This window comes from Mytilus californianus, unplaced genomic scaffold (assembly GCF_021869535.1).
Source record: "Mytilus californianus isolate M0D057914Y unplaced genomic scaffold, xbMytCali1.0.p SCAF_1, whole genome shotgun sequence".
In the NCBI taxonomy this organism is placed as follows: domain Eukaryota; kingdom Metazoa; phylum Mollusca; class Bivalvia; order Mytilida; family Mytilidae; genus Mytilus; species Mytilus californianus.
Window position 1 is genome coordinate 87,645,790 of NW_026262581.1, and position 17,866 is coordinate 87,663,655.

At 32.3% G+C, this 17,866-nt stretch overlaps 1 protein-coding gene across 2 annotated transcripts in view; it reads left to right on the top strand.

The window, feature by feature from the left end:
* The first annotated feature begins 3,222 nt into the window (after positions 1-3,222).
* LOC127709071 (uncharacterized) overlaps positions 3,223-17,866 on the top strand; it is a 44,674-nt gene continuing 30,030 nt past the window's right edge. For both annotated transcript variants that reach the window (XM_052214422.1, XM_052214416.1), the window contains exon 1: positions 3,223-3,361. In XM_052214422.1, coding sequence (XP_052070382.1) covers positions 3,266-3,361 — 96 coding nt within the window. In that variant the 5' untranslated portion in view covers positions 3,223-3,265. The remainder of the gene's footprint in view (positions 3,362-17,866) is intronic.

A 17,866-nucleotide genomic window follows, 5' to 3' on the forward strand; every position in this document is an offset into this window, starting at 1 on the left:
TCCGTTTTTTTCTAGAGCAGTCCGTGTTTTTTCGAGTGCGTCCTTGTTTTATCGACTGAAAAAACATAATTCCTATGGCTTAAAATGTACTATGTCAGTGCATTTACGTTTAAAAAACAATGAAAAGGTTCAAATAAAGTACGTTTTAAAGCACGAAACAAATAAATTGGCATCGTTCATTTGCATTCAGAAATCTTCATGTTAGTGTACCGATATAAGTTTCATACAGTAAATATTTCGTCATTTTTTGGGATGTATAAATACACATCCACGTTCATTTTCTATATATTTATTAACAGGTTAACTCCTTACTATCCTACTGCCTGTCGATACTTTTATTTTGGCATTGCACAAGTCATGTCTTCTTTGACTGTCCATGACGTTAAAACATTAAATCCCTGGGATGTGTTTTAGTTGATTTTAGTCTCTGATGCATAATTTTTTTATTATTAATTGTTTTTGGCTTTTAACTAGCTTTCAGTAACTGCGAGTACTCTCAAATCGTACTTTCGTGTTAATTTGAACTGTTGATACAATTTGTAATGTATTTTTGTTATTTAATGTTTACTTATTCAGTGTTATATCTAGTCTCACTACTTTTAATATATACCACCTTTGATAAGTGTTTAGTATGACGATAAATTTTCACTTTTGTTCTCGTACTAGGAACAACAAAATTATTTATTTTGTAAAAATTATTTCCGTACTCCATGTATACCTTACAACAAAATTATTTTTATTTACCTGTGTACGTTATTTAATTTGGCGGCATTTTGTCCAAGGTTATGGTTGTCTTTTTAATATTGTTTTACATCTAACCCCCTTGTTTTATTAATTTTGTATTTACATTGTGTCATAGATCAAATTTATTCGTTCAGTGTATGTTCACTTGTTTTTGTTAATATGTCTTTTGATTGAGTTAAGCTATTTCAATTGATATTTTATAGTGTGTCCTTCTTTGTTGTGATGTTACACTATTCTTTCAGGTAGGGTGAAGGTTGGCGCCTATTAAAACGTTTAAACCCGCTGCATTTGTTTGCACCTGTCCTAAGTCAGGAACCTGATGTTCAGTGGTTGTCGTTTGTTGATGTGGTTCATAAGTGTTTCTCGTTTTTCGTTTTTTATATAGATTAGACCGTTGGTTTTCCTGTTTGAATAATTTTACACTAGTCATTTTTGGGGCCCTTTATAGCTCGGTGTGAGCCAAGGCTCAGTGTTGAAGGCCGTACTTTGACCTATAATGGTTCACTTTTACAAATTGTGACTTGGATGGAGAGTTGTCTCATTGGCACTCATACCACATCTTCTTATATCTATGTAAACAATCTTTATGTGAGCTCAGATATGTTGGATTGAGACGTACTTACACATAGAGTGTAAAGCGGGTAAATGTGTGTGTTTTTTTAACAGAAAATATATCCTAAATGTTTTATTTACTATTTGTCTTGATGGAAAAATGCTTTATCGTTCTAGAAACGGAAATCAAGAACAATGTTCAAATGCTCCTACTGTGAAGAAGAGTGTGATCAAGCATATGCTATGCTTGGTCACACAGTTATAAAGCACCATCATAGCTCCATTTCCATCAGAACTTAAAAGATTAAAAATTGACAATGTATATTTGTGAGGTGAACACATATTATATACACATTTATTCTTTATTTTATTATTATTTCAAAAGGATCGTATTAAAGCTTACAGATTCTTTATTTCGTTGTTTATTACATACATTGGATAAGTCCCCGAGTTTATCATCAGCTCAGTACTCAGTAGACATGATTTATAACAAACCTTTCAAAATTAGTTACCTCCAAGGGGGACTGGGTAATAGAAATATGGTCACTTATGTCCGTTTGGCTGTGCGGGATGTTCAAGTACTCAGCCACGTCCGGTCAGAACGGGGCGTAAAGAGAGAGTGCGACGATGACGAGGGGGGGGGGGGGGGGGGGGGGGGGTTAACGACCTTGATTACCTATGAGGGTCTTGTACGGTCGTTGAAAGAGTGCCACGCTCACTGCACGTTAAAAACCCTGCAACAGCTCTTTGAAGGGTCCGTAGGTTGCCTGTTGCAAGGCAAAATGTCTGTCCATATCCAATATACCTTCATTTTTAGTGGCAGTCTAAATTTCCCGACCTTTATCCCGAACGTCCTCTGTTAAAGGACCTACTTATTGGATTTATTGTTAATTTATTCTCGTCCTGAACATGCATCCGTTTATAAATCTAAAAGTTATAAAGAAACTAAGGTTTCAACTCTATCAGGCAAAGAAGTTGACCTTAGATGGAATTGGCTATTTTTTTAGGTCCTTTTGGTCAGATAGCATAAAGTTTGTAATTTATTATTTTCATTTTTTTTATTAGATACTCCATACTAATTTTTATTATTTTTTTTTTTGGGGGGAGGGGGCCTCTTAAAGCAGCATATTTGGGTTCATATTGAATTTTTCTGATTTTTTTTTCATTTTCCTTAGTTATCTTGCTCCTATGTTTTTTCGTCACTGTAATATATATCAATCATAAAATATTATTGACTGTTAAAACAAAGGTAGCAAAAAATGAAATTGGAAAGATTATGAATCACTGTATACTCGGTTCTTAAGATCGCTTTGAAAAGGACCCATCGATTTCGTATGTATTGTAATACTGCATTTATGGGAAAATGTTTTCAGAACAGAAAGTTATCATTAAATTGAAAAGAGTTGAACTTGATCAACATAGTAATATGTTTTTGTGACTTAAGAATATATAATATTGTCCTTTGTTAAATTACAGTTACAAACTAGAAAAAGTCAGGTTTTAAGCCCAAGAATGTCTTCTTTCTTATTCACATTTTCTTCAAAAAAACCCGGACCATTTGTTGAAAAACCCGGACGTTTTAAATGTTGCTCTCGAAAAAAACATGGACAATATAAAAACACTGAATTGTAAGTGAACTACAAGGAAATTGTGCGTCGTTTGTGCTCAAAACATGCAAAGCATTCAGAATAAGATGAACATCCACGAACTAAACTATTATCCTCGTGAAATAGCAGTAAATCGATCTGATCGCATGTATATCACTCGAAAAAACCTGATTTACTCGAATAAAACACGTTCTCAGCTGGACACTATACTTACCGTGTAATTGTTTGTATTCTCAGTGATTTAAAAATTGTTCATTCATACTGTGAGTTTGATAGTATAATCGATATCTAAACATAAAATCTAACATATCGATTTTCAACAATTTTGTGAAGTTACGGTTAGTTGAGTTTTGACTGCCAGTATGATCAGGCGAAAATGTCGGAAGATAAGGAACTTTATACTTTGCCTAGCATTTATTTTCTGCATTAGCTTGTTGCGAATGAATAACGATAAAAATGTACGTATGCTCATTAATACTAAATGCATTTAATCTGAATCGACGGCATTTACCCCAATCGGTGAAGTGTAATATTTCATGATAATTCCCACATTTTGTTTTATTAAACACCCGTGTTATATCAGCTTAAAACAATGCCAGAGTTAGTTAAGTAAATGATGCAGATATTTTATTATATGATTTTAATACAAATAACCATCCAGATTTAAATCTATGATAATACATGTACTTGATAATTATGATATTGTGAAAAAGTATAAACAAAAATACCGAACTCCTAGGTTAATTCAAAAAGTCCATCAACCTGACAAAGGCAAACGCACGACTATATCAACAAACGGAACGAACGGAAAACAACTGTCATATTCCTGACTTGCTATAGGCATTTTCCGAGGAAAATGGCGCGTTAAACATGATTTTATGGCTAGCTTGACCTCCCACTTGTATGACAGTTGTTTATAGGTCCGTAAAAGGGAAAATAAGGCAGATTTTGTAATAAGATCTGTTTGATGTGAATCGTTTTATTTGACGATTTGATGAAACGTTTTAACGTAAACAAGTTATTTTACAGCTACATTGTGCAATCTATTAAAAAACAAACTCCGACGTAAATTAAATAAATCGAATAGTAAAAGGTCAAAGCAGTCCAGTGTTTTCTTTATCAAACTGAAGCATACCCTTTTAAGCTGGAAATGAGCTTCTCTTCAAAATCACATTGATGTTTTTGCGAAAAAAGGGGTTTCATTGCTTTGTCTTGTCCCATTCCCAGTTATTGCATCGGTGTAAAGTTGGTACCACAAGCTGTATAACTCTAAAGTCATATGCTAATCTTGAGGGTACAGTAAAAACACGTCGTTGGAACTAATTTAGTCTTTGTACATCAGAATTGCATTACATCAAATTTGAAGAAAAACAAAATATACAGCTGCTTCGACAGATTGCCTACTTTCTTCTTTTTAACATAAATCATGTACTGCTATTGTAAATCAGTACTTTCGGCACCTCTTATTGGTATTTGTGTGCAAAATTAACACATACATAACTTGAACTTCTGTCGGAATTATCAAAGAATAACAATATTTTCTTTTTTATTGAAAGGCTTAAATATTTACTAGCGTTATGAATCAGTGCATTATACCTTTTTTTTCATGCTTTTAATGGCATATAAACAATATTATCATACAATATCTGTCTGCATGGGTTAAAAGTGAAATTTTTTTTTTCAATGAAACGAACGAACCAATAATGAAAATCGTTACTTTAGGTATCTACTCGTAGATTGATTTCATTTATGCAAAAGCATGATTTTTGTATTAAGATGAATTATTTGAAAGCCTCACATAACTAGCAGAAACAGGTAAAAATAAAAAAAATGAAAAATGGACCATTTACATGATTAATAAATTAACGTTCCTTTCGTGTTTTGTTTTCCAAGTAGTTTTTTATCCTATTAATATGATTTGCAAATAGCATTATCAAAGTTTTCTAGAGACAGTCTGTTCATCCCATATATTGCCAATCATATTACGCATGTGTTCAAGAAGTAACGTAAGCTTTGACTCCATACAAAGAATTTCACTGTGGAATTTTGTTTATCAGTATATCAGTAAATTGAGTAAACACATACATTGTTATTTCCTATGAGTTTCTCAAATGCAAGTATGCCCGTAACAGTATATTAGTCTTTTCTATGGTAAACCGATGGGGAAAACATCTCCCTAAAATTAAGGATATATAACCAATTTGTAAAACGATCTCTACAGATAGAGCAAATATCTCAAAACAAATATTATTTTAATCAATGATATTATAAAGCACAGATTTGAAGTTGTTTACTGCACTTAATACGTTATTAGTTTTGTATAGATTTCATTCATTACAGTTGTTCTTACATGGAAGCTATTTAACCAAGGTTTCCTAGTGGTAAAGTTGAAGTCAACCCTTCGAAAATTTCGTATGCCATCATTTTTGGTTGACCGTTATGGTAATAATTGTTTCACAAATGAACACTGATAGAGCCTAATTACCTTTTTATTTTTTTTTTATTTCAATCAATGTATTGGCATAAACAGTTTTGTAAATGCGTAATTGGGTGAAATATACTTGATTTTAGGTTGTTTTACTGTTATCTGATGAAAATATAGATTACAAAATATTTGACTCACTACACAAACTGTTCTGATTTTACTTCCAAATAGTCCTGAGATAGTCAAATACTGTACGGGAGGCAACTCTTGCAACTCATTATAGACATAGAAAAACATTGGTTTTAATGAATATAACTGTCGCACGAGAACGGACAAAAGGAAAATTTCAGAAAATTCTCTTGTTTTCACAACATTTTCCCTACACATTTAAGCTATGATTGAGCAAGTTATTATGTGCATAGAAATATCAAGATTTTTTAAAATGTTCCTGGTAATTGTATCACAATTTGAAAGATGAATTTTAGAGGCAAAGCTTAACTTGGTGATATATATTAATACATTGTCATTGACTTAAAATAAATTGTTCCATTTTTATAATTTTTTCTTGTTTCTGTGTGTCCGTACTCAAAGATACGTGCTAAGAAAGCATAACAATCCAGGATTTGTCCGTCAATGGCAAAACGAATTTCTAAAATATAATATTTCCCCTTTGCCGCCAATTGATAACTGTAAAGGCTAACTGGTATGGTAAAAATTGTCGTAGCCAAAATCTCGTCCTCTTTTCTGCGAATTTAACTTATTACCGAGTTTTGTACATACCATCAGCTACTAGACAGATGTACAACGTGAAGTAGGATATTCTAAACCTTCCCATAAATCACATAAGATCACCTCCGGTTTTCGGTGTGGTTCATGTAACTCAGTTGTTAGATTTCCGTGTAGTGTTTTAAAATTTGTCGTTTGTCTTTTTGTCGTTTTTTTTTCTTATTGTTTTGCCGGTTTCTCTTCGAATTATGAATTTATTTAGCCCTTTGGTATCTTCCGCCTTTTTCATTAAAATCAAGTTGTCACTTTAACCATGATCATATATTATTCTTGCTGCAAAATGACAAAGTACCTAAGTCTAGAAATGTAAGGAAAAGGTTCTCCAAACAATCACGATACCGAAGAGGAAAGCAAATTTTATGCAAATTTCAATGACCATCGATACAAACTGAGCAAAACTATAAAAAAATACAGAACCGATCCAGCTTTTAATGACGTATCTGACAATTTCGAAATTCACATTATAGTTTAGATGCAATCAAAAGGCAAAAAAAAAAAAAAAAAAGATATAAGGATTATAATAAACGTAACTGAAAATTCTTAGAGTGAATTTGATAGTATAACCGATATATATCTACGAAAAATCCAACTTCGGCTTTTTGTGATTTGAGTTTTGACTGCCAGTATGATCAAAAGAAAATGTCGGAGGATAAGGAACATTATACTTTGCCGATTGTTACTTTAAAATACTCTGCCATTTGGCGTTCCGTGCGTTACATATCAATGAATTGAATAATACAGAAGTGACTATGTTACATATTGATGGACGTTGAAATCATTTGTGAGCAAAAATCACCTTAACAGTTTTAAAGGAAAACTTCAAAGCGTCATGAAGTAGAATTCGTTAAATTGATGTGAACTTTGAATAATAAATAAAAAGAGACAGCAATGCAATTAAAAACAAACTATTTACACTTAACTTATTTCAAATTCACACTTTATAAAAAAAATTGGTCGAATAATTACTTCTTTTTTAAAAATCAGTTCCATTGTAGCAATATGTTTGATTATATATACTAGTATATACTTTGATTCCAAAATCTTACATTTATGTACTTTTTTCTTGAAATAAGAGATAATCAGAAACTTTCGGTTTACAAAAGTAACTTCCCCTTTCATATGATACGTTATTTCACAGTAATTCCAAAATTATAGGATTTTTATTTACTTTTGCCTGAAGTGATGGAGATATTTTGCCACTTCCGATTTACAAAATGTCTCGTCCGGTTTCATATGAAAGTTTACTTCACACTAATACCATCTACATATATAGTTTCTATGTATTTGAACCTTAAAGTGGTTAAACAAATGGCTTCTTCCGCCATACAGAAGGTCACTTCCGACTAAAATTTTTTAATATCATATGCTTGTCTTCCAATCTGATGTAAAATACCTTACAGTTTTATCATATACCAGTATGCAGTTTTAGTAACAGTCAAAATCGATTACGTCATATTAACCCTTGAACTTTACCTCAAGATATGAATGGTTTAGGAGTTATACTGTCGAAAAGCTTATTTCAATATTTAAGGGAATAAAACTCCTATAAGAATTCAACAAAGCACTTCGAACCAATGTATTAAAATTGCAACTTATCAAAACCAATAATATGACCAATTCTTTTTGTCAATATCTCTTATGATTTTCCAGGAATAGTGATAACAAGCAAAGTACAAAATTAAGAAAGTGACGTTGAACTTAGGGCCAAGGGCCACAAATTGAAAGACCCTAGGTCTCTATCATTTACATTCTATAAGATATTATTTGTTACACACTGTTCTAGTGAACTAATACGATATGTATGGGGTCAGCAAATTCCATATGGGGTGAGAGCGAAGCCTATCAAAGTGATCAAGTCTTCAATTTAAAGAACCAACTTCCATTTGTCTATACAAAAACAAATGCCAACAATAACAACTTGTTAGCTTTAATTGTGTTTTCTGAATTTATTTCAATCGTTCATCATCAATTTCTTCGCTTGTTGTCCGAGCAAAACGTTTCATATTGTGTTGATTTTATGAAGGGACGTAACACCACTACTAACCGTGTTATTAAAAGAAACCACGCCTACTTACCCCATATTAAATATACACGGTCTCCACGCAGTCGCTTTTAACCAATGATATTCCTAGAAATGTATAGGAGGTAAGATAGTATATATATATACATATGTCCAATACAAAAAGGGTACAAATCTCATATGTTGTCCCTGGATGGCATCGGTCTAAATTGAACCGAACTCATGAGAGTAAATGAGAGAACTACTAGCAATTCAATTTACGGAAAACAATTGTCAATATCTTTTCGGATTTAGGAGGAGAAGCAATACCCCCCCCCCCCCCCCCCAAAAAAAAAAAAAACAAAAAAAACCAGTGCACGGCGAAATAGTTCTCACAGACAAAAGTGTATGTTTACACAAGGTCAAATTCGGAAAGGTAATCGCTGTTCGATATCATAGAACAAAAAAATTCTCGACATTTTGCGAAACCAAAAAAAGAAAAAATCAACATCAAAAAGAGGCGGATAATTATTATAATCAGAACATAATCAAAATCCAGATGTTAATCATTGTACATCAATATTGTAAAATAGATAAATAAAACTTTCGTGAATGTTGAAACTAATTCCGTACAACAAGTTTATAAATTGCAGAAATAAGTACAGTGTATTTCTGTTAATTTGTAAGTTGCTCAAAATAATAGTGAAGATGCTATAAATGTTGCAAGGTTATCTTTAACACATCTTAAATCATTTCACTGCACCTTTGTTGATAGTTACTTACTTTAATTAATGTTTCAATTGTGTAAACAGACACACTCAAATTCAAACAGACCATACGAACGATAACGCAAGGAGAATGGACGATCAATGCACGGTGAACAATGATAATAGGATAAATGATGAGCGTAAAGGGACGACGAACGCATAATGAACGATGATTGTTATATACACTGTCAACGCACTTTGAAAGATAAGCAATACTCAGAAGAGGAGCAAACAATGCATGTACAGCGAACTATGGGGAAACAAGAACTACAATGATACCGATTGAATCAAATATGTTTTATATAATAAGTAAAGATAAAAAACGATTAATCTGTTTTAAAACGTTATGTCAATTTATATCACAAGGTACCATCACGCGAGCATGGTACAAGTATATACTTTGATATTAAACTCAATGCATATATATATTAAATGAAGAAGAATTATTTTATAGAGTCACTCATTTATTTTAGACGACTTCGAGGGAGTCGTTTACGCTTCAATCTGAACCTCTTTTTGATAGAACCGCCACCATGATAAGTGGAAAACAGATTCATATTTACTATCGTATCTCGCTTTGATAATAGAAATGTAATAAATTTCATTCCATTATTGTGGCCGTAAAAAGTGATCAACTATGAAAATATCAAAAACAATGTCATAATATTTCAAATCTACTAAATGTGTATATCATTTTATTTCAAATGCCGAGCGTTTCAATATTACTGATATCAATATAAAGAGAAGGCTGCACAAATGTCTTGTCGATGTTGCGGAAACAGTAATTGTAAGGAGGGATAAAGGTTTTACTCACTCACGTTTATCATACCAGCCAGTACGACATTTCAAATAATTGCATTTATTTTTAAGAAAAAAAAAATATTTCGGCTGTAAGACTTAACAAAGCCAGGGAGTAGAGTAAAACCAATGAAATAAAACATTGACAACAGTATCCTCGATTAATAATGTTGCAGTCTGAAATGACAGAATAAGAAATATTTTCCATTCAAGTTTGATAAAATATCATGTGTAACTGATTACACATCTAATCAATCATGGATACATCTTTGATATCTTAGATTTATCAAATCTACATTAAAACATTATGCATGCATTTTTTTTTTAGTTTTGCAACACAAATTTCTTAAATGTTTTATTTTATAAATCTGTGATGCAATTTAAAGACAATTTTGTTCAAAGCAAACTGCAAAATAAATAAAACGAGCGACAGAAAGCGTTTATCAAAGTAATGACAATTATCTCAACCCTTCTATGTTTTTGAAATATCTAAATCTGATTTAAATCGCGCTTTTGATACATTTCACATTTAAGATGAAGTGACACGAACGCAAATTAAAATGAATAATAACATTAAAGGAATAGTTTATATTCATCATAAAAGTACCTCACATAGACTTTCAGGGGCGGTTTGGCCGCAAAGGTTGAACGAATTACACGTTCAGTCGGAATTCGAACATTTATCTAATGTCTCGCGAAGGGATTGTGTCAATATAAAAATAAGGAGATGTGGTATGATTGACAATGAAACAACTACTAGTATCTACAAAAGTTCAAATGAAGTGGATGTTAGTAATTTTTAGGCAATCGTACGGCCTTCAACAATGAGAAAACCCATACCGTATAGTTGGCTATAAAAGGCCCCGACATGAAAAATATAAAAAACTTCAATTGAGAAAACTAACGGTCTAATTTATAACAAAACAATTTACGAAAATCAAATATGACAGACATGAACCAACGACAACCACTGAGCTACAGGCTCCTGACTTGGTACATATAGAGTGTGGCGGGTTTAAATTAGTTTGCTGGCGCTAACCCCCCTCCTTACCTGGGACACTGGTGCAACAGTACAACATAAGAACAAACTATAAAAATCAGTTGAAAAGGGCTTTACTCTTCAGATCCATACAAAGCAAAATACACCTAACGATATCCCAGACCGGCCGTGGCAGCATATCTTTACATCCCACAACAAAAAAGACACTAAGTAAAGAACTGAGAGTACTCGCAGTAACTGGAAGCTATTTTAAAGCCAATAAAAACTAATAAGAAAATCATATATCTAGGACTAAAATATCAATCATTACGTATCCAACATCCAATTAATCTAGTGTAAAGACGTCATTAACAGTTAGAAAATACATGACCTTGTGCAATGCCGAAATAAACTTTAAACTCAAAGCAGCTCTTTACGATTCGTAATACATTTTGTAAAATAAAAAGGGAGGACAAATTCGAATACAGTTCAAAAAAGGAAGTTTTTTTTTTTCTTCGTTTCGCCTTTGATAATTTGCATTAATTTATTGCATGTAAACATCTGCTACATATCTACATAAATGTATCAATATCAAAACATTTTATCAAATATTTTTCAATTTCCAACATTTAAACTTCCTAATTGTCCAACAAGCATCTTCCCGATTGTCACTTATATTTTCATTACTTTTTAAATGTAATTTCCTGTGGGACAATCGGGCAAGACACCGTATTACCATTCGGAGTAAATTATTTGTAATGGAGAACAAATGAATTATGGAACCGACGAAGAAACGAAAAGAGAAACTGTCACAAGGATCACCATACATCCCTTTTCATTTAAAGCCAATATAGAAATAACAATGATAAAAATAATATAATTATCAATTTCAAACAAGTATTCCATAGACATTCACAAATATGATTTATGTTCTATGCAAATAGAAACTCAACACCGGAATGTATTTTCCATTTTATAAGAAATATACTTATTCAACAGATTAACTTTCGAGTTAACCATTATTTGTAAGAATTCGCAGATTTCTAAGGATATGTATATTGGACATTTCGTTCAATTTTCAGAGTTTTCAATGTTGAGTTCGTAACGTTAACACATTTTAAAAACAAAAAAAGTATTGAAACTTGCACTTTGTTTTCGTATACCAAAAATGTTTTTCCGCAACAAATCTGTAATTGCTATACATTAAGAAATACTATAAAATAAGGGTGCAAGAAGTACTGCTTTTTATTCAAATACTGAACCGGCATTAAAAATCAGATGTCTTGATATATCAGGATGATTAGTCTTGGTATTTAAATGCGGTTTTAATAACAAACACGTTTGCACCTCATCAATTAAGAATGAAATTGATGTGCCAACATTTCCTCTATTCTGATCAGTAGTCTTGGTATGTGAGGATGTATTGAAGAACTTATTTGTTTTTATCTTTTGTATTCTAATACAAACATTGAAGAGCTGATCGATATAACCCAAAACGTGCTAAGTGCTTCTTAAACCGAAAATTATACAAGACCTTGCACTAAAAAGTCACCTGATTCTGAAATGACAACGTTTTGTCTGAATTTGTCTGGATTTTGTATTAACATTCTGAAAAGTCTAAATTTTCCCCAATGTTTCTCAACACAGTCTTTATTTTATCAAATAATTCTCATTTTCCTTTACTTTGTGTCATAACAGTCTGAACAATGTCTAAATATGTACCAACACATCCTTAACAATCTGAACACTTACTAAATTTGTCTAAAATTAAGGCGACAATAGTTTACCGATGTTCAAATCTCGTATATCGTATAAGCAGAGATAAATCAAGGGAACACACACAAGCTAAGGGAATCGTATGAACACAAACAAAAGAGATACCGTATGCGTCGACAGAGAAAGCGTCTTCTGCTATGTATGCATCACCGGCAATACAAATCCACACCTAGTCAAATTGTCACAATCAGGAATAGGACACAATCGATAAAATTACAAGTTAAACGACATTACTGATACCTAAATCATGTCGCTAATACATATTAGCACATTCTTAACCGTCTTTCCCCTGCCTGAATATGTCTAAATACATTCATCAATTCTTAATGCATTCGTAACAGTCTTAACTCGGTTTAATGTTGTCTGAACACATTCCAATCAGTATTAACTCTGTCTAAAAAGGTCTAGTTAGGTGTATTCTTAACCGTCTGAACGTATTCTGTAGTAAAAAATGTATGCTTTTATCTGCAGGAAACTTTCAAGAGTTCATTTTAGTATACCAAGACCAATTAGCTAAAAATAGACAAATTCAGAATGTTAAAAATCTGTTTAAAACAAATTTCGAATTTTTAGAGTTTGTCAAGAAAAATTCAAACTGTTAGGAATATGTTGAGACAAAATCAGAATGTTAAGAATATACAAGACTAATAAATTCAGAATAGTAAGAATCTGTTAAGACAAATTCATAATGTTTTAACAAGTTGAGTCAAAATCAGATATTATTCACACTTTTCTGAATGTTAAGTCAAAATTCATACAACTTTAGACAAACATTGGTCATTTCAGAATGACTTTATAGTGTTAGATAGTGCCACTATTCGACCTTCGTTTTGATAAATTCGTTAAAAATATGAACTTTAAAGCCAAGGTAAACAAAATAAAGTATGATGAGAAGCTCGTTTAGGCAAGTATTTGTTTGAGGGACTTTACAAAATTGGGTTTAAAGCAACTTTAAAAAGTTGTTACTACTATCCCATCATATATATATATTTCTTCCAATATATTGGATAACATTATTATCTGTTTCAGTATAATAAGTTTTCCACCTCTTATAATACCTTCATGTATGTCTATATGTCGACTATGCACAATTTGATACCCAAACTTTTATTACAAAAATGCTAATGTAAGAACATAGAAATTCCGATGTAAATATGATATTTTGCTGTAGGGGAAAATAGAAAAAAATGTGATTATCGTTTATTTAACCAAAAGGACGGGTCTTGTATCAAAGTCTTTATAGCAGACCTGGCAGACAGGATTGGCCAGGAGCTGACCTTTCTACAGGACTGGTCAATGGCAGACCGGTCTACATGTCTGGGTTTGAGCAGACATTTTTATAAGACTAGAGCAAGCATAAAAAAGCAGACCAGTCTGGTCTTACACCGATAACTTTAAATTGTGTGTCTGATCAAAAATCATTAAGATAACTTGGAAAGCAGTCAAAATGTCTGTTCAAAGTTAACTTTTCCACAGGCCTGATATCAAAAGGTAATGCGTATTTGTGGACCCAAACTTTTGTAGAAGGTATTTAGATTTTCTTATAATAATGCTTTTATGAAATTTCGCATATATAAAGTCTTAAACACAAGAATATGTCGTTTTTTAAAAATGTATACATTGACTTGAAATGATGATTAGATAAACGCGTGTTTACTTACCAAGTGCACGTTTCAAATAAAGGTGTTATATGTTTTAAACGCGCATTTTTCGTTAGATTAAACGGACCGAACATAAAATTTAGTCACTTGAGAAGCCATTTTTTTCTTTTCTTCCTCCTCTTCTGGGGCTGGAACCTGCTCCTTTAGCTTCACTTTTATGGCTACATAGCCTAGCATAGCGCAGCTGCCTAATCCCATCCTCTAACTACAGCTGATATTTATATAATTATATGAATAACGTAAAATGATATAAACCAACCCCTTTTTTGTCTCTCCCAAGTTAGACCATCTATACGGTGCTTGTATGTTTTTTTAATCTTCGTTCGTGTGTGGTTTTTTGATTTAAGGAGTCAGGTGTTGTTATTGATTTAATTTGCTGTGCATTTGTTGATTCATGTTATCCTTTATCTTCAATGTACTATATGTAGATTTATAGGCAGGTAAGCTAATATTCACAATCCGAAATGCCAGTGATTGATATATAGTTATAATTTGCCCGGAAATATACCCGTTCATATGAAATGGAATCAAATAGTGATAAGCAAGTTATCTTTTGTTGCGCTGTTCTGAAGAGCTGTGAAATATCTTTAGGAATTAGTGCATTTTGATACACATATCAAATCAAAAAAATTATACAGTTCAAAATTATGGCCTTCTGACTGTTACATGTGAAAGAGAGGCGGATGATACCAATCGGATATTCAAACTGATAAGTCGATAAAAACCGACAACGTCGGGGCGAAAAACGCAAAAAACGACCAAAAGACAAACAACAGTATACAACACACAACATAGAAAACTGAAAACTGAGCAACACGAACCCCACCCCAAAAAGGGAAGATCTCAGGTAATCCTGAACATGCATTTAAAAAAAAATCTGAATGGATAAATATTTGTTGAACATGTTTCGTATAAATGCAGATAAAAAAGAGAAGGCTAAACCCTACAGTTGTGATTGTTTTTATACGACTATAAAAATAGAGATGTCAATGATTTACTATGAGACAACTGGAAATCCGATATCAAAGGATAAAAACGTACATAATTAAAAAGCATTGTACAGCCCTCAAAATGAGTACAGACAATATCGTAAAGTAAGCTAAAAAAAAAAGAACCCAACATGTCAAAATGTTAAACAATTCAAAAGAGAAAAACCAATGGTCTGATGTTTACTGAATACTACACACGAAACGCTCTTTTATATGTATCGACTGACTGCTCAATGAAAATAAAATTGTTGAACCCGAAGAACAGTGAAGACAAGAAACAAATTATGTTCATTATATTTTATTCCATTTAAATATATTTATGTCACAGTAAATCTTTCTCTCCGATTTTTGATCTCGATTATGTCTTCGAGCTATTAATGTGAATGAGAGTATCAAAAATATAGGATGTTAATGAAGCAAGTTTTTTTGGGGGGAAACTTCAATATCACAATATTTGTATCCCCAGTTATATGCTCACATATTGTTGTCAATATAATGGAATTACATATGACTGTCATTCAAAAGAGAGGTTCAGCTAGCTATAAAATCAAGTTTAATCCACCATTTTCTACATAAGAAAATGCCTGTACCAAGACAGGACTATAACAGTTGTTTTCCATTCGTTTGATGTGTGTGAGCTTTTGATTTTGCCATTCGAAAAGGGACTTTCCGTTTTGAATTTTCATTGGAGTTCGGTATTTGTGTTGTTTTACTTTTTAAAAACTTCAAGTTAAAAGATCGGGTCAATTTTATTTTGTTTTGGTCAGGACCTCTCAAATGAAGACATGTCAACAGACCTGTATTGGGTCAGGGTTAAATTCCTTGATGTTCATTTTTTTTATTTACTTGCATTTGGTCAATACCACTGTGGATGGACTATCAGTACCGGAGGGCATCATCAGTCTAGTAGTCAGTGCTTCGACACTGGCATGATGTATAACATTTTTTCCGTCAAAAAATTTCAAGTTGGTAAAATTAAGAAATTAATCAGAAAACTTAGGTTCAAACTCATTCAGGCAAAGTCGACCTTTTATAAATTTGGCAATACTTTGTAGGTCATGTTTGGTCATACAGCTCCTAACGTGTCTACATATTTGTGCATCTCTGGATTTCACATATTTGGGTTTGAGCGTTACTGGTGAAGTTAAATCCAGAGAGGTTCCTCAGACGCACGAAATTTATAAGGTGTTATTTTCCTTTTATACATCCTTGGCTCTAAAACTTGTGGATTTGAGCGTTCCTGATTAAGGTTAATCTAAAAAAGCGATATGGACGCACATAATTTATACAGTGTTATTTGCATACCCATCAATGTATTATAAACATTCAAACAAGCGAGAGAACAAAAGATGTCCACAATAAATGTCTTTCGATGGACCCCTGCCACACATGCAAAAGTAAACAATAGATCGACTAAGGGACGCATGATTTTAGGGGCCCCTGCTAATACGACAATTCCCGTTTGCCAGGGAAAATACAAATTTGATATTTTGATATTTTGAAACACTTTGAGTTTACAATAATTATAATTTTCTAAACGTCTTCTATCTCACCTATGTAATAAAAATGAAAATAATTAAATATATATGTATATATGAAAATTCACAACTATTTGTATTCTAATGTAAATTTTGAATATGTTATCTGTGCCGTGCTAAATGGTCAATTAAGGAGCAAGAAATGATCATAGCCTTTTATTGTTGTTTAAATATTTCGTACCGGTTGAATAACCAGTATGTTAGGTCACACGTGCAAAAACGAATTGTGTGATGTTTTTATATAGATGAAAATGTGAAGGAGACTAATGGTGATGTGTAAAAAAAGTAAAATAACAAAAATACCGAACTCCAAGGAAAATTCAAAACGGATAGTTCCTTATCAAATGGCAAAATCAAAAGCTCATACACATCAAACGAATGGAAAACAACTGTCATATTCCTGACTTGGTACAGGCATTTCCTTATGTAGAAAATGGTGGTAAACCTCTCACTTGTGTGACAGTCGCATAAAATTCCATTACATTGACAACAATGTGTGAACAAAACAAACAGACATAATAGATAAACATGTCAAAAATAGGGGTACCGCAGTCAACATTGTTATAATCTTAATCACTATAAAAAAAAAACAAATATGTCAACAAAGAAAAACAAAATGGCATATAGACAAAGCACATAAGCAAAAATTAAAGACAAGAATATAAAAAATAACCATAGCACAATAACACAATGGCGGGATATATAAGTACCGAGCCACGTCAAAAGGATATTACCAAAAATGGACAACAGTAAAGGTTAATAATTTACAAAGATAAATAAAAGAACACTATAACACGTAATTAAGATGATAAACAACGTCAGTTCCTAGAATCTATACTTGAAGACCATCATGTATTATTTGTGAAGTTGATACGAAATATTTATCAACAAGGTCTTGGTATCTTCCGATGAAATTTTTTAGAAAAAGGACGAGACGTTCTTTGACATAACCCTGGTTCATCAACTTTCTGCTCAGACACTGGTGACGTTTTATAAAGTCTGAGTAGCAGCTGCAAGCTCTTGAATACCGAATAAGTTGGGAAATGTATATCTCATATGCAGGTGAAGTTGGTATATTGCTACTAAAGTGGGGGAAATTGATAATTTCAAAATTAAAATCGTCTTGTTTGTCAAAGATTTTGGTACTGAGATGACCGCTTATGTAAAATTCGAGGTATAAGTCTGAAAATGAGGCGGAGGAAGCCGTGTCTGTTGTTTCTTTAATTTCTAGTTCTGGATATATTA